Genomic DNA, 27852 nt, shown 5'->3' on the forward strand with positions numbered 1-27852 from the left:
CTTAAACATTATAAAAATATTAAGTGTCCTTTATACTATAAAATCTTAATACCAGGGACCTTAAAAAAAAAAATCTTTTTTATTTTATTTTTTTATAAATTCATTAATAACATAAAAAGTATAATTATAACATTGATGTTCTCCCAAAATATATACTATAAAAAAGTAATTCTAGAAAATTAATTTTTTTAAAATGTAATAATTATACTATCAAAAAAATTAAATTATTTAAAAAAAATTATTATTTTAAAACAGAGGGAGTACGTTATTTAAATCTTTAATTATGATTTTTTTTGAGAATTGGGTTAGAAATTGATATTTTAATTGTTTTTAAAAAACGTGCAACAAAAAAATAAAAATAAAAAGGTAATGCAATTTAAAAAAAAGTTAATAACTCAAAAAAATTGATTTTTAGTCGTGTTATCAAAATAGGCAACATTTCTAAAAGAATAATATTAAAATAATAATGGCAAACAAAAAAATGTAAACATATATGTGTTACTCAAGCTCATGTGTTATTTTAGTTATTTTAAGTATCGTCTCTCAATTATATATTTTAGTTAAAAAATTAAAAAATTATTATAAATTATTACATTGTTCTCTCTCTATTTTTTTACATATTTTTTCGTAAAAAGCTAAAAAATTACTAAAATAGTTTGTTCACAAACGATGTCTTAGTCCAGTTGAAAAAGTTGTGTTTAAGAATATAATTAGCTCATTTTTTTTATAATTAATTTGATAATTGTGAGAGAAATAATAAAATGATTAATATGATTTTAGTATAATATTTTGTCTTTAACTAGTTTAACTTATTTTATCTTTATTAATTATTTTAGTCCAAATTCAACTTTTCAAACATGATCTCAAATGATAAAGTGTCCTATTTATCAAACGGAATGGCTTCCCTCTAGTTCCAGATCCAATTGGAGGATATTGTTGGGTCCGTAGAGCCCACTATGGGTTCCGTTTTGATAATCTTAACCGTTCAATGTGTAGAACTCGTCGAGTACTATATATTTGTAAAAAATCAAGTTGATCGGATATTGATAACTATTCCATCGGATTAGATTTTTGTTAACCGTTTATTTTTTCACTGTCTATTTTTTTTTTGTATGCGAAACTGATTTGATTACATAGCTATCGATATTCGATCAACTTGAATTTTTACAGACATATAGTACTCAACGAATTTTACATATTGAATGATTCATATTATTGAAACGAGACTTGTGATAGGCCTCCGCGAGCCTAACAATGCCCTCTAATTTGATCTAGAGCTGGAGGGAAGCCAGATCCTTTATCAAACTCATGATCTTGATTTTGAATTCCATACTCATCAAAATATGAGACGTGAACTCCGGAGATTTAGGAGTTGTTTGGAATGTTTAAAATATGTGTACTTTTTGACTTTTTATTAAATATGAGTTGGGTTTGAAATGATGTGGTAGATAGATGATATAACTTAGGCCAAGTTTGGCAACCCAAAAATAATCCATATTTTTATCTTTTTTCCATCACACCACCTCTCTACTTTTCTGCACATCTTTTTGTAAAAAGACAAAAAGTGTATTTATTTAGGTCATCCCAAACAACCTTTTAAATAATAATTTTTAACTTTTTGATTTTTTAAAAAAATGTCAAACCTAGCCTTAATGATTATGATGATAAGCTATTCGATTATGTTGGTTGAAGTAGTTTGATATTATCAAATTTTTAATTTAATGTAAGAAGTGATTTATATGAAGTAGTAAGAATGTTTAAAAAATTACTATAAAATTTGGCATAAAAACAAATAAAAAGAGAAAGTAGAGTTATTCTACACTTTATCATTAAATTACACATGCTTCTCTTAAAATTTAACGAAATTAGAGAAAATTTTCTTAAATCTAAATTACACATGCTTCTCTTAAAATTTAATGAAATTACAGAAAATTTTCTTAAATCCCATGAGATTTAAATTTCAATTGCACTACGTTTTCCTAAAGATTTAATGAAATGTATAAATTTTCTCAGAGGTTTAAAATGACAAACATCCCTCTTAAGGTTAGTTTTCACTTACACTAATCTCAAGGAAGGGTTTTGGGTGTTTTGAAAAGATAATTAAAAATTGACTTTTTGACTTTCTTTTTTTGAAAAAATCTGTAAAAAATGTAAGAGATGATATGATCTAAAATGAATTGAAAGTTAAAAAGTGACTTTTAACCCACTTTTCAAAAGAGGCCTTTGTCATTTTAAAAACTTCAGGAAAGGTTTCTACAATTTTATTAAATTTTTAAGGAGGTCCGTATAATTTACCAAACTTTTATTTAGGCTTGCTAAAATAAACCATGTTGCTGGATTTCAACTCGTGTTTAATTATTTAAAAACATATTTGAGATTGACTTATTAATAGGTAAATATTCCATAATCGCAGAGTATAGACACGAAGTATTGTGATTGGTCGAGAATGTGGATAGGTGGGGTATTGTGTTGGGTAATTGAGAAATATAAGAGACATATTGAATGATAATTGGCTAAGGAGTACAGACACGTAATATTCCGAAAACATTTTATAAAGTAAACAAATTAAACTTATTTTAAAAAATTTAACATAATTTTAATCTATTTAACATAATTTTAATCTTGTTAAATTTTCAAATCCAATTTTAACAATATAATTTTAACCTTGTTAAATTTTCAAATCAAATTTTAACAATATCTATAACAATAATCTATAAAAGCAGCAAAACTTGCCTCTAACGTCAGTGTAGTGTGTCTAAGACCATCTCCAACGGTGAACCAAACCTGGCATCAAATTTAAAATTTGGTGAAAAAGCCTCTTTTTTAAGCTCCAACGGTTTCACCAAATCGATATCAAATCCAGAATTCAGCAAAAATTCTACCAAACTGAGTGCAGGCGAACCATTTCACCAAATCACTGTTCCTAACCGTTGGGATGAGACGAACGGGTCGACCATCCGGTTGACCAACCGGTCGCCCCGGAGAAAGTTCAGACTGTTCACAAAAAGGTTCAAACCAGTCAAAAAAAAAAAAAAAAAAAAAATTTGCCTAGGTGGTCGACCACCCGGTCGACCGCCCGGTTGACCACCAAAAGTTCAAAAAGTTCAAAAAAAAAAAAAGGTTCAAACCGGTAAAAAAAAAAAAAAAAAATAAAAAAATTGCCGTTACCGGTTGACCGGCCGGTCGACCAACCGGTTGCCTAGCGCAAATTTGATGAAACGGATTTGATGTTGAACCGTTGGAGCGCGAAGTATCAAATTAAGGAAATGATCCCTTTTTGACTCAGATTTGGTGAAACATTTGGTACACCGTTGGAGATGCTCTAAGGTAGGTGACATGCCAAATTCACCCACCCTTGACGAAGATTGCCCCACAAGATATGCACTGTTTGGGGCTTCTTCAGCAAGCTCGGTGAAAGATGATGAGTGTGTTTGGTTTGTGTTTGTAGAGTAATTTTTAGGATAAAAAAGTACAAAAATTTGTTTAGTTTGTTTTTCTTTAAATATTCTCTTTAAAATAACTTTGTTTTTTTTGTAGAATAGTTTTTAAGATAAAAAATACAAAAACTTATTTGGTTCGTCTTTTTCCAAATATTATCTCTAAAATAACTTTGACTTTTTTTAGAGTAGTTTTTGAGATAAAAAAGTACAAAAACTTGTTTAGTTTGTCTTTTTGTTGAGTAGTTTTTGAAATAAAAGTATAAAAACTTTGGTTTGCCTTTTTTGCAACCATGTTTCAAAAAATAATCTTGAAAATTGGATAACCAAACACATTTCTGAGAGTTTTTTTGAAAAAATCTGTTTGACTTGATTATACTTAAAAAAGTATTCCTAGCGGGAATAGGGGTCCTTGCTGTGACTGTGGTGTCTTCATTTGAGGTGTATTATAGTCTTATTTTTATGATCTAAACCGTTCATATTGTAGGGTTTGTTGAGTACTTCATGCTTACCAAAAATCATATTAATCGGATATCAATAACTATATGATCGAATCGCATATTGTTTATACTATTTCTCAAAAGAAAAACTCATTATTTATTTTTTTGATTATCGATCATATAGTTGTTGATATCCGATTAATATGATTTTTGGTAGGCATGAAATACTCAATAAGCCCTACAAAATCAACGACTTGAATCATAAAAATAATGTCATAATATACCTCAAACAAAAGCACCACAGTCACTGCTGTGCTCAACAGCAGTGACCCCTTTTCCTTCGTAGAGTATATTTATAAAAAATTTCTCCCAAAATCAAACCAAACAATACCGATGTTTCTCAAACAAGCTGGCCTTCCTTCCTTCATAAGTTGTTCTATTTTAAGAGGATTGTTGGGTTGGCTTGACGCAAATTGTGTTGTCAATCTGGTTCAAGAAACAGACGAGGTATGCCATTTCTCAACTTCCATATTCCATTAGTTGTGCAATCAAATTCTTTTACTTCCATTATTATCCTATGGTTGCTTGATTGAGAACTGTCTTGGGCTCTTTGTGTCTGTGTTTGGTTTGTCATCACATTACATTTGTTCTTTGCCATCCAGCTATTTGATGCAATGCCTAAAGCAGCAAAAAATCATCGCAAAACCTATACGAAATTAATTTTCCCTCTTATTGTTGCTGCTGCTGGTATTCTTCTTTTGACGTGGAAATGGTTACTAGGCTCTTGTTTTTGCTCACCATGTGTTTGACAAAAATGTTCAAAACAATTTGACTCATGCTCCGGTCTTGTTTAGACTTGATACACAGTTTGTTTTCCCCTTGTATTCTTCCCTTTATGCAGCTTGCCTTCTTCACATCCAGAATGGAGCAAGCATTGGAGGAACTGACGTGGGTAAGTCAGTTTTCATTAGATTATGTTTTGAAGTTATTCACGCAACAGTGTGGTTGTGCACTTTCACTTAATATATATACACACACTAGAAAGTGTGTACCACCATATCAGGGTGCTTAAAATGCGTATTTACAAATCAATAAAATCATTAATTAATAGCTGCCTGAAACAAGCAAAGATACATCCCTAAAAACTCAAACACTGATCGAAATGAATGAATCTAATACATTTTAAACACAAGCAGCACGAAGCAATCACAAACCCATCAATATAAACTCAAATACTAATCAAAATTAATGAATCTAATACATTTTTGGCCTGAAACAAGCCAAAAACCCATAAACATAAACTTGCTTTGCAAATTATTTTGGGTCATTTTTCAGCAGATTATTGGGTTTTTGTTTTATAATTCATTGATTCCAATATTTTTATTTACAGGTTTCCTCCAACTGCTGCCACTGTCAGCTCCTCTCTACTGCTCGGTATCTGCAGTCTCCCAATACAATGTTTAGGATAATATATACACACACACATACACATGTATCAATTTAATCATATTACATATATGGCATTGAACCTGTGCAATTCACAAACATGATTGCTATTTAAATTTGAAATCTTGGTTATGAAATTGAGAATCCAATCACAAAAATGGGATTTTTAGGCAAGTAGTCTACATGGTTGCCAATGTATTTGCATGGTGTGATGTGCGATGAGCTTATGAATACGATTGGTTTTTGTGTACATTTGTTTCCTAAGTGTAGAGTGCTGTGGATACCGCGTTGGTAGATTCCGAGTGTTATGGGCTGGCCGGCTCAGATGTTTGAATGTCCTGTTTCATTAACAAGGTTGGTAGCTTTTCTTAACGCAATTGAACATGTAGTTAGTCACACATCAAATCTATATAATAAGTTAAGAGCGTTTTTGAAAATGTCTTAAAATGTATGTGAGATACATTTTGATCCTATGATTTAGATCCATTTTAATAAACATCAATGGTTGAGATGTGTTTGATTCCCGCCCAAACACTCGGTGCTCTCTCCCTCTCCCACCTACCCACGTCTCTACCCATTCCATCTTTTTCTCTCTCCCTCTCTGTTGCACGCTACCTCTCTCCTTCTCCCCCCTCCTCTCTCAGTGGCTTGAATTTGCAACCCTCCCACTCGCTGCCTTGGACCTCTCCGATTTGCAACCCCGATTGGAGCTCTCCGTTACCACTCTCCCTCACTCCGACGTTCGTAATCAGGACCGCTACCTACCCATCGCCAACATCAGTCGGATCATGAAGAAGGCGTTGCCTTCCAACGGCAAGATCGCTAAGGATGCCAAGGAAATGAAGTTGTAGAAATTCTACCGTATTTCTAACGAATCTAACGAGGCAGTCATTATATTATATATAAATAATCGATCTAACGAGACAGCCATTATCTGAGATATTTTTTTATACGATTCCCGAAATTTGGTGAAAATTAGGGCTTTTACTCGACTGATTTCGAAGGGGGAAAATCTGGGAAAATGAGGGTTTTGATGGTTCGAATGTGGTATACGATGGATTCGGCTCGAGATTCAACGTGGACTTATTAAGATGAATGGTGAATTCTGATGCAAAAAACGAATTTGATTTTGGATTTTCGTAGGAGGGTTTTGGAACGCGAATAACTAGCTGCGAATTTTGCTGGTGATTCAGAAATTGAAGTCGCGGGAAATTAAGGCGACGAAGAAGCAAGTCTTTGTGTGAAAGAGAATCGAGGACAAAGAAATTTTGGGGAATTTTGTAACGACGAAGTAAAACTTTTTGTATTTATAGTTGGTTCTTTCAAATTTCCTGAGATATATATGGAAATTGTCTTGCTTTGTGAGTAATTGTTGGTAAACTATCTTATACTGTTTTGTTTGGAATCTCTTTCTTCTTTTTATTTATTTTTATTTTTTTAGGTTTTTTCTAAACGAGTAATCTTCATTTATTGAAATTTCATTGCTTTTTTGAGATTTTTTTAAAAAAATTATTTTGTGTTTTTGTTTGATTATATGGCTGTGCAACCTTGATTCAATTGGTTGGAAATTTGGAAGTAACTACAAGTCTTTTCCATGAATTGCCTGTATTGAGGCAAAAGGGTACGTAGTACTTTTGGAAATTGAGTGAGAACAGTTAGTGTGCTTTTCCATTTTCACGGGTCTAATTTAGTTCTGGAAAATTTGAACTTTGGTCCACCATCCAGTTGTTGAAAATGTGTTTAAAAAACAACAAAAAGAAAATTTTTTATTCACTTTGAATTCAGCCATCGTGTTATGCAGTGATTAATTATCAATTTCCCACCCTAGATGAAGATGATCATTGTATAAAAAAAAAAAAAAAAAAATGCTCGCTGTAAAGATTAGTGGCCAAAAGTGAGGTAGAATAGCGTGATAGGCATTAATTGAATTTCTCGAAATGATTAATATACTACCAGTCCTGGCAATGACTAAATCTCTGCAATTGAACCAAGGATTAGCTTATATTCTTATCTGATTTTCTGTTACTTTGCATAATCATTATGAATTTAAACTGACACCATTTTTTTTTTCTTTTCTATTTTGCCCGGTTGATTTGGGGAATAATTGTAGTTTCTCAGTTGGAGGTATTTGAGCCAATTTCTTGCCGGAATTATTGTTGTTCCTTATTTTGTTCATTACTGATTCAGGCAATAAGTTGTAATTTTTTGTTCATTACTGATTCAGGCAATATTTTGTTCACGAAGGGATCTGCTAGCGGAGGTGATCGATCCTCTAAAAGGGATATAGTTGGTGCTCAGATTGATCCAAATATACTGGTAAGACAGCAAATAGCCTCTTTTTTATTTTGCCACATGAGTGTGTAAGTTTAAATGTAATTGTCCTTTTGATCCGGTGGAATGAACTTCAAATAACAATTTCATTTTGTTGTCTTCTGTTTGCATCTGTGGTGAATAAATTTGGCAGTTTGCTCATCAACAGTCCTTCCGAAGTGTGAATTCCAAGTAAGTCTGTTTGTGTCTGTGTTATTAGCCTAATCCAAATGTAATTCTTGCTAAGTGAGCATCAACTTAGAAGTGGAGCAATTATGTGGAGATTTTTGGATACCCATGAAAATTCACATTTTGCATTACCATTTCACGCATTTCCAGCCCTCCCCACTTAAATAGTAAAGAAAATAATCAGGGAACCTTTTCATAGTGGCCCTCTAACTTCATGTTAAATTGCCTGCTTTGAACTTTCTCATTATCCACTGACCCACTAATAACTTATCAGAGTAGCAAAGGTTTGTAATTATATGATTTTTATCATATTTGTTTTAAAAAAAAAAAATGATAAGCATAATTTTATAATAGACTCTTCATTTCTTAACGATAAAACATGATGAAATTAATTAACTTATTTTATCAAATTCAAACCAGTGGTAAACCCTACGAATCAAATTACGCCTTTCCAGTTAATACCAGGACTGAAGTGAGCTGCTATGGGTGTAATTTTGTGTTGTTACCTTGAAGGAACATCTCAAATAATTGATTATTATGCATATACAATTATGTCATATTTTATCAAATTGAAACCAGTGGTAAACCCTACAAATCAAATTACACCTTTCCAGTTAATACCGTGATTGAAGTGAGCTGCTATGGGTGTATTTTTGTGTTGTTACCTTCAAGGGACATCTCAAATAATTGGTTGTCATGCACATATAATTATGTCATATGGCTTGCTTGCATGATGTTTAAAGGGCCACCACTTTCATGGGCCCAAATTGAGAGCTTAACTCAGAAACTTTTATATTTTTATCATTGAACAAAATTGTTTTCATCATCTAGAACAAAATTATTTTGTTTTCATAATTTATGTATGCTCGACAGATTTGATTCAATATCTATAGATTTTATTTCCATACAATGTATGTATGGTTGACAAAATTATTTAGTATAGAGCTTAAATGTTTTTTTCTTAATAGTCTCTACCATTTCTACATCCAAAAACTATTCTCTTAATAGTATGGTCGACCATACATACATCCAAAAACTGTAGTGAATTTGTTTTTTAACATCAAAATAACTATCAAAAATAAAAATTTGACCTAATTCTGTTGTATGTGTATTTTTTATTTTTATTTATTTATTTATTTTTGTTCTAATTTTGTTTCCACATTATGTTATTTAGTTTTCACTACTCATGAATTGGTGTGTATTGTTTGGTTAATTTTATTTTATTATAATTGCGGAACATTAGTTTACCATTTTAATTTTAATGAACATTATAAATTTTATATGTTTATTCCTTAATTTGCATTAAGACTAGGGAGAGTTGTTATTTTTAATTGAATTCTATAGAGGGTATGGTATAAGCAAAATTATTAAAAGTTCTTTAAGAAAAAAAAATGTTACTGACTTCACATGTTTTAATATGATACGTATATAAATTACAAATATATTTCGATCTCAATATTATTTACACTGTGGGCATATATAAATATAGGTGTATGTGTCTTCATACAAATATATGTGGTTAGTTTGGTGGTCTGACAACTGAGCATGGAATCTGTACGCTTTAGTACATGTTGGTAGTGAACTTGCAAAGCTCGTCCTTGGTTGAGTTTCAACAGAAGTGGATGCTTGTCTTGCATTGTTAGGAAGGTATTGATTTCTTCCGAGTGTGTATTTTTTTGTTTCAATTTTTCATTTTGGGATGTGTTCTATTGGCACCATTGGCGGGATGTGTTTGCTGCAGCTCTCATAAGTCTGTTCTTTGGCCACTAATCATTCAATAGCAAAGCAAATTGAATCATATCTGCGATTTGGTATCTTATATATATTACTTAAAATCTGTATAATTTATTATTACAGACCTTGTTGTCGCAACATTTTGTTATCAGCAGTTCTTTCCACCTCCAAATGATACTAATGGTTGCTTCTTCACTTTTCTTTTTGGTAATTTAATTTTTCTTTCTGTTCCTTTTCAATGAACCTTATAATTTGTATGTGCTGCAATGCCTTTGGAAAAATTATAAATAAAGTATGTGTTGCCATGAATCTAGACTTTCTTTTCTTCTTTCTAATTTCCTATTTTTTTTTTAATAGCGGGGTTGGGAATTTATTTTAGGAATTCTTGAATGAGATCCCACAACTCGGCCATTCTGTGAATGGACCTCAAGTTTAGAGAAGATAAATCATATATGTTTGTAATAAATCATTTATCACTTGTGAGAGAAACAATCGTCTTATTTGTTTTCAATTTTTTTAAAAATTGAGTTTTTATTTTCATATTTTTAAATTTTTTTAATGATTTTTTTAATATTTTAAACAAATTCACCATACTCATTGCTACGAGTATGAATTATTAAAAAAATAAGACATGCATTTGGATATTTTCCTTCAATCCTGCCATATGACATATTTGACCAAGCGGGTGACTTGAACTATTGATTGATCCGTACACATGTTTTTATCCATTTGTCATATTAGATTTGACAATAAAATATATCTCCGTTCCAACTATTGTGTAAGCCCAATAAAAAGGAAGAGAATATTTTTTATTAAAAACATTTGAAAAGTTCACTAAACACATACAAAAATGCTTTAGAGCTTTAATATAAGAGCTATAATAGCTCTAATGGGAAAGTGGGACCCACTCTGATGTGATGTTTGTGCCTTGTCTTGTTTTGTTTTGTTTTTTTTTTTTTTTTTTTTTGCTTTGACACATCACTAGAGCTCAAATTAGAGCTCTAAATTTAGAGCTCTCTAGCATTTCCCGAGCAACAATTCTAGATATAAAAATCTGTAAAATATCTAGAATTTTACATCAATATTTAAACTATGAGTTCACAATACCAACTTTAAATATCAATTATAAATTTGTTTTTTTTTTTTCCGATTTTATTTATGGGACCATAGAATTACTATTCTGTAAATGTTAAAACAACTTTTTTTTTTTGGGTCATTCAATAGTAATAATTTGATCTCTAAAAAAATTTTAGACTGTTAATTGACATGGTGGCAAATGATTATTCATTCATTTACTTCAGAATAAAGCTTCCGACCTCCAGTGGGGTGCTGGGGTCATGCGTGTCTCGCCCATTGATTGGCCAAAAAAAAAACTATTTTTTTTTTTTTTTCAGCAAATGGCGCAGCGCCACGTCATTGGGGGTCTGAAGCACGGCTCTTTATTTCATCATAATAATTCGAATAAACAAATCCAAATTAAATAACTTATTATTTAATTTGAATCCACTTATTTGAAATTATATTTTTATTAAAATACATATGCCCACTTCCAGTGCTAAAAAAATCAGAATATAAAAAAGTATTTTAATATTATTATTATAGTTTAATAAGTTGTTCTTTCCTATTTTTGTTTTATTATCTTTCTTAGAAAGGAATGATGATTTTTAACTCATACATCCACCAGACGAAAACAGACCACTCCACCTCACATCTCTCTCTCTCTCCATTAATGGCTGTTCCATTGTAATTCTCGCAAACATGCTCGTGAATTACGCTTAGGACAACCCTACAATCACAACCCCAACACCAATTTTCAATGGCGTCTTATATAGAAATCAGTAGATGCAATCTCATCCCTCTCTCTCTCTCCTCTCTCTGCGCTTGCCACTCTCGTCGTCCTTCCTCTTCTTCTTCTCTCAAAACCCTAATTCTAACTCGACCCAATTCCTCTAATTTGAGACCCAGTCTATTGTTCGATGGCTCCAGACGCGTTTTCAGGGTTCCCAGGGGCATTTCCGTGGACCACCCCCGCGTAATTACGGCTGTGGCTAGTACCGAACCCGACCGACTCGACGAAGGGGAAACCAAAGAGGTAAATCCAATTCGACTGCCTGAGAATTGAGTAATTTTTGTGGGTTTGCTTACTTGAGGTTGATAAAATTCAGGAAAACTGGTTCTTTTTTGTTTGGTTGCCTAAAAAAATTGAACGAACGAAAAGAAAAGAAACGCTTTACGGTAATTTTAGTTCTGAACTGTGAAAGGCCAACTCAAACAAATTCTAATGAATGAAATTCAGCTAGTAGGTTTATTTGAGGAATTTTTCTGAGGAACCAAACCGAAGCTACTGAACCTGTAGTGTATATATCATTGTTGTTTCTTGCATATGGGCTTTAGTTATGTTAATAAATGCTCGTTATGTTTTTCTAACGTTGGGATGCAGGGTTTTGTTGTTTAAAATTTGAGATTGGTTTGGGAATGTTATTGTTAATATGCTCCTAAGTGATGAATTTGGTGTTGGAAGTTATTGGGGGATTGGGACAACATCGAATTTGGGAGTAGATGGAGAAATGTTGTGTAGATTTTGGAGAAGATAGAACACCGAACTCAAGACTGCCTAAGGTAACTAAGAACATAAGAAAGACATGTTTCCATTCTCTGAGTTCGAGAGGTTTCTTGTTGAATATGGAATACAGGTTGGCATGCTGGTAGTAATGAATATTAATGTGGCTCTTTTTGGATTTTAAGGAAGGTATCAAGGGGAAAGCATGTGATGCGTATAAGGTAGTAGCAGTAGGTATAATTTACCAATGTTTTAAAAGGCATGCTTAGGCGCTAAGGCGAGGGTTTTTTTTCAAGGCGCGAGGCATGGGATTCATGGGCTTTATCTATTTTTCTACTCCAACTGTTGATTAAGTGCTTTTTATTTCTTTTTTGAATTGCAAACTAGAAGCTTAGTTGTTTTGAATTTTATGTGGATGATCTTAAAACTTGAGGTTTTTGGTGGATGTGAATGTGATACTTTGTATCTTTTGTTAGATATTATATTTTTAGTTTTTAGAAGATTAAATGTTATGTTTATCAATTATTTAAAATGGTGAAACTTGTTTTATTATCTTTGAAGTTCTATATATATTTGTTATGTTAAAATTTTTACCTATTTTATAATTTTGGTTTTCTTCTACTACTTGCGCCTGTAGGAGACTTTATCGCCTCGGTGCGCCAAGCACCTTTTAAAACACTGTAATTTACAGTCTATGCTGGTTGGGCTTTCCTACTGGTTCTTCCCCTTGTAGCACTTCTTAATATGACAACTGTGGATATCTCCTAAAGTGCCATGTGTTGTGTACACATAGATGAAGACATGTGATTGACACACGTCTCCTCAATAATTCGCATGTGTTAGAAGAAATATCTTTGATGTTCAAACTAAACCACATTAAAGGACTCCCTAGCATTCAGCAAAGTGATTCAAGTCCTATTGTGGAGTTGATACCATGCACCTAAAAATGCCGTTGTATTCAAAACTCGTGCCTCAAGCCATTGACAAAGGCAAGTGACTGTATGATTGTCGTGGTTGTTTACTGTGTTAAGTTCATCTTACGAGAGAGAGAGAGAGCTTGGGGATCGAGATGAATCCTAACAAAATGATATATTCTGACACATCTTTAACATATGCTGACAAAATTCTGAAATATTTAGAAGTTTGTTAAGGACCTTGTGCCCTACCTTTTATAAATAGGTGACACCCTCCTTACATCACAACATTCTACACACGTACTCCAAAGAGGTCATCTTTGAGATCTTTATTTTGGGTCCTTTGCTCACACCATGATGCTTCTTGCCACTCTTTCTCAAATTGGGTTGCTATGTGTGTCATTGAACATTCCCTTTGCCCTTCGTGTTTGTGACATGTACTATTCATTGACCCCTAGGCAGTATTACCTACAACATTCACCCTCCAAAATAGCATATCCAAATTATAAGAAAGCCCATAGACGTCACAATCGCAGAATTTGCAGGGGGAAATTTTTATTTGTTCGAGTATGTAAATAAATCGTGAAACCTCCCTTCCAACTTCTCCCATCATGTATTGCATAAAAAATGGCACAGATCCTACTCACTTTCTCTAACAAAATCAAGTGCTATTCATGAGGCATCTCCTATTGGCCTAGCACATGTTTATGCCCTTATTCTGTTGTTCTTTCCTGTCGCACATTTTCACATAATTTTGTCTTGCACGTTCAAATGTGGGTCATACCTATTCTTTGGCCTTACATGTGTGTTCAAACACTCTATTCTATCTTCTCTGCTCGTGTCTCATGTCCCTTTGGTGGACATGCATGCGTCGTATCACATTCTTGACCCAAGTACTATCCTGTCCCTTGCTTGCTTGACTTGGCATGCATTCATGACCAATTACACATTATTATATGAAATGTGGATACTGATATGAGTGCTATGTTTTGACACATACACGAGGTGTCTTATGTGGCAGCTCTTCCGCATGTAGATAGGGTGACACTTATATTTGTTGCCCTTGGTAATATTCTGCACATCCAACATGTAATTTCATTTTCCCTTATAAGAGATTCTTTTGAAGACCCTTAGTGAGTGAATGTGGAAATATAGTTTTCTTGACAAAAATGTAGTTTTTATATGCATCAGTAAGTAGTTGAAGATCAACTCCTTTATGCTTTGTCACATTGTAGTAGCGTATCTGAATTATGATGTTCAATGCCCTTTCCTTCAGTGTGGCGATCCCCTTGCAGTGCACACGTGTAAAGTTACCTTCGTTTAATTGGGCATTATGCATTGTTTGGGTTAAGTTTAGGTACTGCGTTTTTTTATTTTATTTTTTGCTATGTGGAATGAGTTCATGAATTTAAATAAGATGCATGATAATATAGATAATAGATGTAAGTAAACCTAAACTGGTAATGATCTCTTCTTCTTTCTTCTTTCTTTTACTCTCTAATAAGTAAAATTTTATTGAGAAAAGCATCAAGAGGGGATGCTACCCATATTAAAAAGAAAAAAAAAAGGAAAAATGTAAGCCTTGTCTAGAACCTCCATATGCTCAAAAAGAGTGAGCAGCCTATAAACTCAGTCAAAATAAGGCTATACACTTCTTTCTAACTCTAAGGCTTGGAAGCTCCCTCCTTGAATTCTAATTATACTGGATAGCCAAGAAAAAGGTCTTCAATCTATAGAAGGCTCCTCAATTCCTTGAAATATCCTCATTCTTTCACCCCATACAAATCATGTTAAACACAACGGAACCAATGGCCAAGCTTTTCAACCCATACTAAGTTTGAGAGGTTTTTTCAAATGAAAAAATGAATATAACTGGATAGTCCAATAAAAGTAGGGACTTACACGAGGGTCCTAGTTCATTGATAAGCTAATTTGGGAAGCAAAACCTCTCACATATTTAAGACCACCAAACTGCTTGGATAAATGGTCATCAGCATATTGTCCTAACAGTTCTTTCTTTTTTTTAAATTGGAAATATGAGGTTATTTTCGCAAGATATGTTATAGGTCAAAGCAGGCAAAGCCATCCTTCTCCCCATTTTCTAGAACAGTTTGCCCTTAAATTTAACACTTTCCCATTGAATAGTCTAATCCAATAATTCTAGGGTTTTGGATAAATGACAGTTTCTGCAGAATGGCACTATACATTCTTGGAATTGAAGAGATCATTTGGAAATTTCTTGGGAGTTAATCTAACTGCTCTATTTTCATTTTTAATATTTTTCTTATTATCTTAAGCTTGCATGGTTAATTGACTGAAATCTCTGAGAGGGGAATGTTTTAGGAAGTTGACAAAGGCTATAATTTATTATTGAAGGTAGATTCAGCTTCAGAGCTCCAACAAAAAGCAGGTCAGTTGAAGAAAAGGATTGTTTTTGGGCTTGGCATTGGAATTTCTTGTGGAGGTGTGGTATTGGCTGGAGGATGGGTTTTCACGGTGGCTATTGCTGCTGCGGTTTTTGTTGGTTCACGGGAGTACTTTGAACTAGTTAGGAGTCGTGGAATTGCTGCAGGAATGACACCTCCTCCTCGATATGTGTCACGATTTTGCTCTGTTATCTGCACTCTCATACCCATCCTTACACTGTAAGATTTGTTAATGTACGTTATTACACATGGAAACACTATTTTGAAACTTTTGTGATATCCAATTATTTTTTTGGCACATTGATGGTACAGTTTGTGTCATACAAATTTAACAAATGGATGCTGGAGATATGGGTAATTATTGCCAAGTACCAAATAGTAGTTTGAGTGAATCATTAAACTTACTCAGGATGTCTGTTTGAGTGGTATATCTTATCTGCAACGTATGGCCTCAGTAGTTATCTGCTCATAAATATCTCTAGTATTGTATGCCAGCACTTTGCTGAATACCCATGATAATTTACTTTAATTCAATATTCTGTATTGTAGCGTTTATCATTTAAATCAATTGGAAGGTCTTAGGTGAAAATTATTGAATTTAGCAAATAGATAATACCCAAAAGGAAACTATGCTTCTTACTTTAGTTAATTTCATACAATGATATAACTTTTTTTTTTCCACATATACCTTTTTTTATTTCTTTTTCTTTCTTTTTTTCTTTTTTTCTTTTTTATTTTATTTATGAAAATTATATGAATGCCACAAAAGAGATAGGGCTGAAAACATTAAGCTACTAAAATCAAGCCATCAATTTTTATTTATTTATTTTTGGAGGGAAGGGGGGAAGCGGGATGTATCTCATTACTTATTTATCTCAAATAATGATTGAATGGATATTGGGAGACATAGTTGTCTAATTGTTTATGTTATTGCATATTGATTTTCATATTTTTCTTGTCTATGTATCATAGGATACACTATTTGTCATAAAATATAGAATAGTCTATTTATCAAAAAATATTTTCAATAGTCTAGAAATAGAAGAAAAAATATGATACTTGGGATGCAAGCCAATGAAATCATTGGTCACCTAAATGTCAAGAAAACAATTGAATAATTATTTTGAAAGCTAATGCTGATATGATATGCCTTTGGATTCATCCTGCACCAATGGAAGAGATAGTTTGTTAAACAAATAGAGTGAATATGTGAATGTTATACCAAAAAACAGAGTGAATATGTGAATGACATGGAGAAGAATGAGGCACTACTTGTCCCAAAAAAAAATAAATAATGAAAAATAGAAGAGTTCCTACCTAGCTGACTTGTTAATCATTTAAGAAGCTCCAACATTTCTAAGAAGGTGGCGTGTTTGTGTCGGACACTAATGCTTATTGGACACTCCCGACATGTGCCGAAGATGTGTCCATGTGTGTATTATTATTATTAGACACATTTGGACACTTGGGGGACACGTGTCTATCACTTGTATCCCACCATTTTGAGGTTGAGTTGGGAACACATCTAGATTTGCAAATGTGGATGAGAGGTGTGGTTAGAGGTAGTCCGGGAAGATGGCGGGCACTTCAATGGCCTGAGATCACCGAGGGTGGTGGTCAAGGCAAGCTTGGAAAGGAAGAGGTTGACAGTGATAGACCTTGAACACTAATGTAGAGTGTGAGAGAGGATGTTTAAACATGAAACTTAGTTGTGTTAGAATTATGGAGTTGTGTTGTTGTTGTGTCTTGCTGCATATACACTACGTTATATAGGCCACCACAGGAGTATTGGAGCCCAAGCAAATTGTTGAATAGGTGGCTCGTTCTTTTCAACTCTGCCAGAAGTGATATAAGCCCTTTTGCCGTCTGTGGCTGGAGAGCAACGTTTCATGACAGGCGGAAAGTAACGTTTCATATATGCATCGGATGACATGAATGTAAGGTCATTGTTGCCTCTTCTCCAAGCTTAGTCGAGATGGAGTTGTCTTAGCAAGAAGACAACCATCTCGACGATCCCATGACCTCAGCCGCCAGTCCAGTATCCTCTGATGATCCCTAGCAGTACTGCCTAGATCCTGCTCCCAACCCAGGCATCCAAGTAGATAAATGGGCCAGGGGCCCACCTTAGTGTTTAGGAGAGCCAGGGGCTCGCTTTCAAGCGATCAAGTAGGAAAATGGGCCGCGGGCTTATCTCAATGTTTAGGAGAGAGGCTCGCTTCTAAGCGACCAAGTAGGAGAATGGGCCACAGGCTTATCTCAATGTTTAGGAGAGCCATTGTTTATCAATCTAAGTCCAAGTGAGCCGGGGGCTGATTGTATTGTTGTTTGGTATTGGAGCGAGGTATGAAGGACCATGGGCCCTGCGGGGCCATCGTACTGCCTGTTGCAGGGCTCTTCATATTTGGATTTATTTGGGCCTTAGTTGCATGAAGCGGGAGCGGGGGTAGGGGAGGGAGCGGGAGCGGGAGCGGGGAAGCATGAGCTGATAGAAGTTTCTTAGGTTGGGAGCGCCTCGTGGAACGGTAATATATATATATATATATATATTTTAATACACATTAGAAGTTTTTTTATAAATATTTTTATTTTAATACACATTAATTATTTTTTTATTTATTATATTTTTTAAATAATGTGTTATTGTTAATTTTTTTTTTATTTTATTTTACATATATGTGTTCGTGTTTTTTTATTAATATGTATAATATATAATCTTATATATATATATTATATTTATATTTGTTAATGTGTTTTTAATTTATATATATTATAAAGATTATATATATTAATATTTTTATTTTTTTTAATTAAATGTTTTTTTATTATATATTTATATGCATATATATGATATATATTAAATAATAATGTGTTAATTTTTTTTTTAAAATATATATATTTATATAAAGATTATATATGTTTTATCTTATATATATATATTTTATATAAATATATATATTACTTATATTAGATATATATCGTGACAAAAGGTCAGAGAGAGAGAGCACGCGAGTGAGAGAAGGCAAAGATGAAGGCAGAGGAGACAATGACGATCAACAAGAAGGAGACGATCTGTGAGAGAGAGAGAGAGAAGCGAATTGTGACAGAGACGAAAAACACAAAGAGAGAGAGAGACGACCTTCGATGTGATGAAAGAAGAAGAAAAACGAAGCAAAGAAGCAGGACATACCCAGAGACGACCTTCAGGTTCTTCACCTTCTTTCTCCTCTCTTTTTGTTGACAAACAAGCTAGGGTTTTTGTTCATAGCCACCAACGATCCCATATTGGACAGGATCGCGTTTCTCTCTCTACAGAAATGCGATTCTTAAACGTTTCTTTCTAAGAAACGCGAAATCGCGTTTCTTACGAAGATTCGTCACTTGGTTGCACGATTCTTGCTACTAAGATTTGGGCTTTTATGTATGCTCCCGCATAGGTTAAGCATATAGTCTTAGTTTTATGTAGTGCCTTGGCACATGGCGCCCCATAGGGCTCGCCATGTATCAAACATACGACATTCCCACGTGGTGCCTTATTGGTCTGCCACGTGTGGGGTTTTGGTGATGTGGCACCTGTAAGGCTTGACATGTATTGGGCTTGATACAAGTACCCACAATAATGCCCCCTTGTACAGATGCTCTTATAGTTAATGAGAGTATTTGTACATGATTGTGTTAAAAAGTTTTGAAAATATTAGCTCATGCAGGCAAGTAGTCAGATAGAGTCGTCTAAAATTAGGCTTTTGATACAACGGGGGAATTTGGATTGCTCATGGAGAGTTTACATTTTAAGTTTCATCCGGTGCGAGCCGGCCGGATAAAGATGTGGGCTTGTTGGGCGATGGCTTGATTCCATGGAATTTCCACTACTTCATAGGAGATTTCGGCTTCGCTCCATAGGCACCAAATTCCGCTCATCACCCTTTCCATGCCGCTAGAAGGGGGGGCAATGGTCTTGGTGTTAGGAAAGCCCATGATTTGGCTCATGAACTGGGCCTCGCTTCCCCTTTTTTTTGTGTTTATGATGATGACGAGGTGGAAGCGTCCGCTAGAATGTAGGTGCATGTAGTGTTGGAGGAAGTTAGGGCGAGCGACGCCCTTGGTGTTGAAGAAGAGGATGTTAACCGAAATGTTGTCGGGAAGTTTGGCTGAGCGTTGCGGGAAGCGCTCTCTTCTCCCATGTTGAGATTTGCAAAGTTCTCTATGTCCTACCCAAGTCCCAAGTCCCAAGTCCCAAATCTTCATTTGGGTTTTCCAATGGTGCTGACCTGATGGAGATGTAGTGGTCTAGATCTCTCTTTGTCGGTCTTTGAGAGAGGATATTGATGCGGATCCTCTCGAAATGTGGGATTAATACCTGATTTGCCTGGCAGGTGGATCCTTGGAGAGTGAGGTTGATTTCTTGGTTTAGCAAAAACCAGGTGTGGGATAGTGGTATTGTGTAAAGTTCTGGAATGGTTAGTGCCTTGTACCATCCTCTTATTTTATCCTGGAATTCTTCCGGCACCTCTACGACTGTATGAGTGGATATTGGGTGTTGGATCCAAAGGGATTTGAATAACAGATCTTGGAATTGCCATGGAGGCATGGAGAGCATCTTTCGAAAGAACTCACACATTGGACGGCGGCGGTGAGTAGGAGTGGAGCTTGAAGCTCTAGAGTTGGAGCTTGAAGCTCTATAGTTTGAACCTTTTTGGTTTGGAGCCTTGTTCATCGGCCGCCAAATGGTGTTATCTCGGTGCCCCTCTCCTCCGGAAGCCATTTAGAGAGAATGGGTTGTTGAAGTTGAGAGGAGAGTGTTGGCGACTAGATATTAATTTGCTTGTGTTTTTTTTTTGTGCTGTTGTCCTGCATTTGTGCTCTTATAAAGACGGGGTTGCATCGGGAAAGAGCGGGTGAACTTGCTGACTTTTGCAGCTTTTGTTAGGAAAGAGCGATCTATGGAGAGGACAACTCATCAATTGGAGTTATAGCTTTAGAGCAGACCATTAATAGCTACTGATTCGGAGCTGCCATGGTAGCGTGCAATAGCTTTTTGGAGAGTCTAAGGTTGTTGCAGTCTGTTTTTAGTGTTTATAATAAGCAAAGAGAATTTTTTTGATTGGTTTAAGGATTTCCTTGGGAAGGTACAACCTCAGAATGTATATATATTTTAATTAATTATTATTATTATTATTATTATTTTATTTATTTATTTATTTATTGAAATTCCTTGTTCTGCTTGAACATTGCATTTTTGCCACATAAAAGTTTGTGTATATTCTGGGTATAATTTGAACTTGTTCGAACCGTTTGAATAGTGAGCTCGCCTTTTTGTAGAAATAAGGATTCTTAATATATATATATATATTTTTTGAATCAGGTAGGAGTTCTGTTTGCTCCTTTTACCCATTGTACAGAAGGGTGTGTTATGGACTTGGTTACCCGTAGCTGGGTTTTTGTTTTTGTTTTTAGATTAATGTACCATTAAAAAAAAATAAAAATAAATTCCATAGTCTCTCAAGTTGATTTCTGGGTTTCTATACTCCCTCTCCCCCTCCCTCTAAGGTTGGTTGGCTGCCGAAGTTGTATTCAAGCTCTTAGAGAGAACCAGGGGTTGTCGTCGGTGGGTCGCGAGTGTGTGGATTGGTGCATCAGTGGTGAGGCGACTTGCACACTATCTCAGATTGAAGTAGATTGCGACGCCGGAGGGTCAGTTTCTGGGTATAGGAAAAGGTTTAGTGTTAACGATTAGGTTGTTTGACTCTAAGGTGGTCGATCGCCAATGTTACGAAGGGAAAAGAGAGGCGACGCCGTTAGGTGAGCCGCGGGGGTGGCTGCGAAGCAATCAGTTAGGCTGTTGGATGTTGAGGTGATTCTGGGTTGACTGCTAGGGTTGGGTTCTTGCTGATCACGCGTGGGTTTGGGTCTTGATTGAAGAATTTGTGTGTGAGTCATCGACAGAGAAGGGCTGGGGTTTCGATCTGTTTGACTCAGTAAAGTTGGGTTTCTAAGGGTTATTGCTATAGGTGGAGCTTGAGAGGAGCAATCGAACCAGGAAAGGAAAGAAAGAAGAGCGACGGGCACTCGCGGAGCTTGTCGCGATTGGGGCCGATTGGGGCTGCCGTGGGTTGTAAAGGTATGTGTTTTGCTCAGTTGATTTGTATATATTTATATATATCAATATATATAAGATATGGGTTAGGGAAGAGTCAAAATGTAGTATGGGTTGTGATAAAAAAAAAAAAAAAATTGTTGGAGAATCTTAAAGAAGATGGTGAGCCACATATAATTTTTTTTTTGGATGATGAGGAGGCAAATCAATAAAATGTTATTTTGGTAAAGAGTCAAAAGGTTGGAAAGTTGTAAAATTAATAACAAATATTGGAGAGGTGTATGCTTAGAAAATAATAATAAACTGTTAGAATAAATATTGGGGAGCTATGGAGTTGGTGACTTGTACTTGGCAAAATTTTAGGATCGTATTGAGAGCTATGAGAGAATTTTTTATTTTTATTTTTTTTATAACAAAAAAGTTGAAGCAAGGGGCTATTATTTTTTATTTATTTATTAATTTTTTTTTTGGAAGTGAGGATTGGTGCGAGGGGGAGGTGAGGGGAAGTAAAGATAAATGCGAGGGGTGGGAGGAGTTGCGAGGGATGGGTTTTGTTATGCGAGGGAAATGAAGATGAGTGCAAGGGATGGAGGAGAGTTGCGAGGGATGGGTTTTGTTATGCGAGGGAAATGAATATGAGTGCGAGGGATGGAGGGGAGTTGCGAGGGATGGGTTTTGTTATGCGAGGGAAATGAATATGAGTGCGAGGGATGGAGGGGAGTTGCGAGGGATGGGTTTTGTTATGTGAGGAAAAGGGGCTATCTCAAAATAGTGCCTCAGCCTTAGCGAGGGAAAGAGGGTTTTTTTTTTTATTTTTTATTTATTTTAAACTTCGGTGGAAATAGTTAGAAAACTAACGAGGGATAGAAACATACCTGGAAGGCAAGGGAGAGGGAAATTGGAGCGAAGGTGTACTTCATGCGAGGGATAGAGGCCTAACTCAAAATAGTGTCTTAGCGAGGGGAAGAGGGCTACTTTTTTATTTTTTATTTTTTTATTTTTTTAGTAGAATGCACCTCAATGGTGAATGCCATTTTTGATTTGTAAGTCTTGTGTTGATGCAGGAGAGGCGAGGTTTTGTGATATGGCTAAAGTAAAAGAGGGAAGTGTTGTTTCCCGCCGTGGCACGCAACAATCACTAGCGGGTTCTTCTGGCATTTCCAAGTTGAAAGTGGGTAAATCCAAGAAAAATCTTTTTAAGGTCAAAAAGGACACAGATCCCCCAATCGTCCCTCCAGCGGAATATTGGTGTAGAGCACCTTTCTTTGGTGCAATGGGTTTATTTTGGGCGAGGGTGGACTTGTTTGATGACTAGGAAGCACGGATACGGATATGGATACGGGATATGGATACGACACGATACGGATACGGCGATACGACAAAATTTGAAAAACTAGGATACGGGTACGGCGGGGATACGTTCGTAAAAAATATTATTTTAACAATTTTTAGTAATGCAGTATGCATAAAAATAAAACCTAAAGCAAAAGATAACTTGATAAATAAGAAAAATTCCTATAAAACTAAGAGTTTTCAAGGTCAATAGCTTCAACTTGTTTCCCTTCATCAGTGAATATCACAGACCTTAGCTAAAGCCAAAAAACCATTCTTAAATAAAAATTTCAGCAAATATATTTTTTTAAGTCATCAATGATAGCCTAGGAAGCACGGATACGGATATGGTGATATAGGGATGTGGATATGGCGATATGTCAAAATTTGAAAAAGTATGATACAGGTACAGCGGGGATACATTCGTAAAAAAAAGAAAATTATAATTTTAATAATGTAATATGCATGAAAATAAAACTTAAAGTAAATTAATAAATAAAAAGAGGGATTCCTATTAACCTAAAAGTGCTCAAACATTCATAAAACATCCAAAACTAAAAGCAAAAGCAAAAGCAAATGCAAATTAAACATCATCCTTACATGCCAACACCAAAAAAAGAATGAGAGCAGAGAGAAGAAACGTGAGAGAGTGAGAAAGCGAGAGAGAAGTGAGAGAGACAACAAGGATACATCAATTTGACAAATTCTATTACTTTAACTCTCACTATATTCCTCTTATCAAAGAACTAAACAAAATATTATAAGTAATATGTAACTTCGAGTATCCGATACTTCAAAATTAAGTATCCGATACTTCAAAATTAATAAAAAATTAATTAAGAAGTATCCAATACTTTTAAGAAGTATCCGATACGTATCCGCGAGTATCCGAGGAGTATCGGTATCTGATAAGTATCCGATACGGATACGTCACCCTTTTTGAAGTATCCGTGCTTCATAGTTTGATGACAATGGCGGGGGCCTAATTGATTTTCTTCTTGGTGGGGTTGAGCCAGAGAAAGGGGTTGAGGCTTTTGTTCCTCCAGAGTCTATTGTGCCTTTTCATGTGGAGATGGGCACTTATCCTTATTCTTTTCCTGTTTTTGAGGATTATACGGGACCCAAAGATGACTTTGATGTCTGGAGTGCAACAATCTTTCATCATCCCTCATATTGTGAGGTGCTTGCTGGAGCTAAAATTGCTACTGCTATTTCTCAGTGTATGCGGATTAGACGGGAGCCATCTTGGTTGGAGTTCGCATTGTCACGTTGGAGTTCGAGCTCCCACACTTTTATTGCGCAGTGGGGCGAGACGACCCTTACTCTAGAGGATGTAGCTATTTTAACAGAGTTAGAGCACCTTGGATTAGTGAATCCTAGCGCAGGAAGTTTGTCCCTTAGCCAGATGGCTATTGTTGGAAGGTTGGAGAAGGCCGTGGCACCGGCAGGGAAGTTATTGAGTCGTTATCAGAATAAAGTGTTGGTTACACCTTAATTATGCAAACGATCGAAAAACACTTTTGAGGGATGGCTTCGGTACTGGTTTCGAGATCTTAGCCATCACGTCCAAGGAAATGTGGAGGATAGATTTATAGGTCCAGGAATGGAAGGGGACAAGTGGGGGAGTGTTGATTATTTAGCTGCTTTCATTACCTATTGGCTGCCGCGGTACGTCTTGATGGGTAAACCTCAGGACAGTATTTGTCATGAGCTCTTTCCTTTTGCTGCGATTCTTGCTTCCAGCCGTCCGATTCCGTTGGCTCCTTTATTTCTGGGGGGTCTATATAAGAGGTTGGATATGTATCAGGAGGGTGTTGAACGTTCCAAAGGTCGGTATGATACTGCTAGCTTCCTCCCTACTACCTTTCTGCAGTTATTTTTGTATGAGAGATTTCCTAGCGTGGCCCCTATGCCAAGGGTATTTTCCATTGAAGAAAGTGAGCCGCGTTCTGCTAGGTGGGCTGAGGGATGTGTACAAGGGAGTTTGGCCAGCATTTTTGATTTTGTGGACAAGTTTGTTGCTCGTCCTTATGTCATGTCAGTTTGTGGAGTATCTTCTACCATTGCTTACTGCCCAGATGATTGCGAGCTTGTTTTGAACCGGGTGTATCTTATTTGAGGGATGCTGATTCAGTGATGGTTCTTAGCACCATTTCTAGGTATTTACCTTATTTTGTGGATGGCATATACGGTGTGGTAGCCTATAATCTTCTAAGGGTTGCTTGACAGTTTGGTTTGGACCAAGGGGTTCCTCAACATCTTCCTTCCCCTGTGCGTTTTGCGGCCGATTGTATGCAATTATATGTATACTTTTTTCTTTCAGAAGAATTAAGGCGTCGGGGTCAAGTTGTGCTAGCAAGTAAGGATAGAATTGGCGGAACCACCCCTAGTTGGAGGAAGTATTGGAGATGCAATCTTGCATCATTTCGGGATTTCTTAAGTAGTGATCTTGATCCTGTCCATGTTGAGTTCATTCCGTTTGACGACCCTGAGTTATGTATGGCTCGCGGAGAGCGGGGCTTGTTAGCTGCAGATAGGGGGAACTCAGCCAACTAGCTCGCCTATCTGAGGTGACTATTACTTTGGAGCAAACCCAGATAGTTTCTCCTAACCGTCCATCTTGTGCCAAGCATAAAAGGCCACCCCCTGCCTCTATTCTTGTTCCAGTGCCTGGGAGAATACCTCCAAAGGTCGTAGGTATAGATTCACCTACTAAAACCAGGGTTGCTCGCCAAGCAAGGGGTCGCTCGACTGATACCATTGATTCATCACAGGTAAAGTGCGGAGAAAATTGATGGGATCACTCCTGGTCATGAGATGGCTGGGGTAAAAAAGAAGGTAATGGCGGAGCTTTTTAGCGGCAAAGATTAGGGCGAGGCAGTGCCGCTCAATGGGGGAATATCGGATCTCAGCCCCTTGTACGACTCTACTTATGTAGTACACGGGTCGTTCGAGTCTATCAATTTCCTGGGCGAGCAGAGCTCCGACTGATTTCGGCATGGAAGTGATGTAGAGGAGTAAAGGCCTTGCCGGCTGAGGAGGAGTCATAGAGAGGGGAAATTAAAGCTGACTTTACTCATTCGAATGCTTGTTGGTGCTCCTCATTCCAAATGAACCTGACGTCCTTTAGTAATGAATTGAAGGGTTGTGTTATTTCGGCCATAGCTGGGATAAACCGTCTCAAGTAAGATGCCCGACCAAGGAAAGTTCTCAGCTCGTCTAGATTGGTTGGTCGTGGCATATTTTTGATGGCAGCGACCTTTGCTGGGTCGGGGTCTATCCCATGGCGATGGAACGATGCAACCAAGGAACTTGCTGGCAGTGACTCCAAATGCGCATTTGAGCGGGTTCATTCGGAGTCTGTATTTCTTACAGCGTTCAAAGACTCTTTGAAGGTCTCTAAGGTGACTGGTCTCCTCTTTGGATTTCACTACCAAATCATCAATGTAACATTCCAAGGATTTGTGCAACATATCATGAAAGATGGTTGTCATAGCTCTATGGTATGTTGCTCCCGCGTTTTTTAATTCAAAAGGCATTACAGTATAGAAAAAGTTACCTATAGGGGTGCGAAATGCCGTCTTTGGGGCATCCTCTGGTGCCATCTTGATCTGGTTGTAGCCGCTGAAGCCATCCATGAATGAGAACATATGGTGCCTCGTCGCTGAATCAATCAAGGTGTCTATGTTTGGGAGTGGGAACTCATCTTTGGGGCAAGATTTGTTTAGATTTCTGAAATCAACGCACACTCGAATTTGACCGTTCTTTTTGATAACTGGGACGATACTAGAAAGCCAGGTGGGATGTTGGATGGGTTTGATAAACCCTGCTCCAAGCAGCTTCACCACTTCGTCCTTGATGTTGAGCTCCACCTCGGGCTTATAAAATCTTACCCCTTGCTTGACTGGGCGAGCTAGGGGGATGACGTTCAGACGGTGCATGGTAACATCTTTGTCCAATCCTAGCATTTCTTCATATGTCCACGCGACAACGTTCGAGTACTTCTTGATCAACTCGATCAGGGGTCCCCTTTGTTCTGCTGGAAGATCTTTGCAAATGAAGATAGGACGCCTTGGTTCTCCTTTACGGGCTATGTTGATTTCTTCCAGTTCTTGCTTTTGGGGCCAAGGGCCGTCCTGTAAACACTCCGGAGCAGGTCGGACTTCTTGCAATCCATCTTGCTTTAGGATTACAACTGAGTTGGCGGGGACTTGGTTAGGAGATGAAATGGCTGCCTTGGCAAGGGGTTTAACTCTTGAGCCTTCGGCTCCATCCAAATGAGTTATCGTAAGACAATGGGATCTGTCAAAGTGTTTATCTGTTGCTGGAAAAGCCACAGCTTTTTTCTCCTACTCTTCTTGTCTCTATTTTTTTTATTCTTTGCCATTAGCGGGCGTTAGGCTAGCGCAGACAAGGTGTAGCAACAGTGATCTTCTCCACTTAGTTCACGATGGGTGATTGCTACTTCGTCTAGCTGGGGGTCAGCATTGGTAACTTTTGCCAACCCCACGCACCATCATAAACGGTATACCACTCTTCCATCTTTTGTTTGAAACCTGGTGACTTTAGGGAGCTTTCTTGAGGGCTTTAATTTGGTGAATGTCTTTCTGCGAGGTGGTGATGAATCTTCTTCAGAGAGGTCATCCCAGTTGGGTATAGGAATTCCTTGAAGTTGCAGGGGAGGTTCATCTTCATCGACATGATTGTAAAATATTGCATCTGCCATGTGAGCTTCATCTACTCGAAAAGGCTTTTGAGAGCCAGCTATGGCTACTACCTCATTGTTGTAGATTGCTTTGACACATTGATGGTAGGTGGAGGGGATCGCAGCATATCTGTGAAGCCAAGTTCTCCCTAGGAGAGCCTGATAGGTCGTTTCTGCTTCTATAACATGAAACTTAGGCCAAGTTTGGCAACTCTTAAAAAAATTCAAAAAGTCACTATCCTATTTAAATCACATCATCTTATTTAAG

At 36.4% G+C, this 27852-nt stretch overlaps 1 protein-coding gene and 2 long non-coding RNA genes across 6 annotated transcripts in view; all 3 read left to right on the forward strand.

The window, feature by feature from the left end:
• The first annotated feature begins 4256 nt into the window (after nt 1-4256).
• On the forward strand, nt 4257-5759 carry LOC114282234 (uncharacterized). Its single transcript, XR_014362326.1, has 4 exons — nt 4257-4384; nt 4779-4829; nt 5268-5311; nt 5594-5759. It is a non-coding gene; the product is annotated as an uncharacterized LOC114282234 (long non-coding RNA).
• Nucleotides 5760-5897: 138 nt separating this feature from the next.
• Nucleotides 5898-7897, forward strand: LOC145820548 (uncharacterized). The gene is made up of 3 exons (XR_014362327.1): nt 5898-7447; nt 7548-7639; nt 7788-7897. It is a non-coding gene; the product is annotated as an uncharacterized LOC145820548 (long non-coding RNA).
• Nucleotides 7898-11180: 3283 nt separating this feature from the next.
• The window catches only part of CDS5 (cytidinediphosphate diacylglycerol synthase 5), a 35541-nt gene continuing 18869 nt past the window's right edge, over nt 11181-27852 (forward strand). The window contains exons 1-2 of one of the 4 annotated variants that reach the window (XM_028224901.2): nt 11181-11648; nt 15407-15675. In XM_028224901.2, the coding sequence (XP_028080702.2) occupies nt 11373-11648; nt 15407-15675 (545 nt within the window). In that variant the 5' untranslated portion in view covers nt 11181-11372. Of the gene's footprint in view, nt 11649-15373; nt 15676-27852 lie in introns of all 4 variants that reach the window. The other 3 variants (XM_082916579.1, XM_028224899.2, XM_028224903.2) reach the window with 3 other exon arrangements.

Source organism: Camellia sinensis, chromosome 2 (genome assembly GCF_055761805.1).
Source record: "Camellia sinensis isolate YWXY chromosome 2, ASM5576180v1, whole genome shotgun sequence".
NCBI classification, from domain to species: Eukaryota; Viridiplantae; Streptophyta; class Magnoliopsida; order Ericales; family Theaceae; genus Camellia; species Camellia sinensis.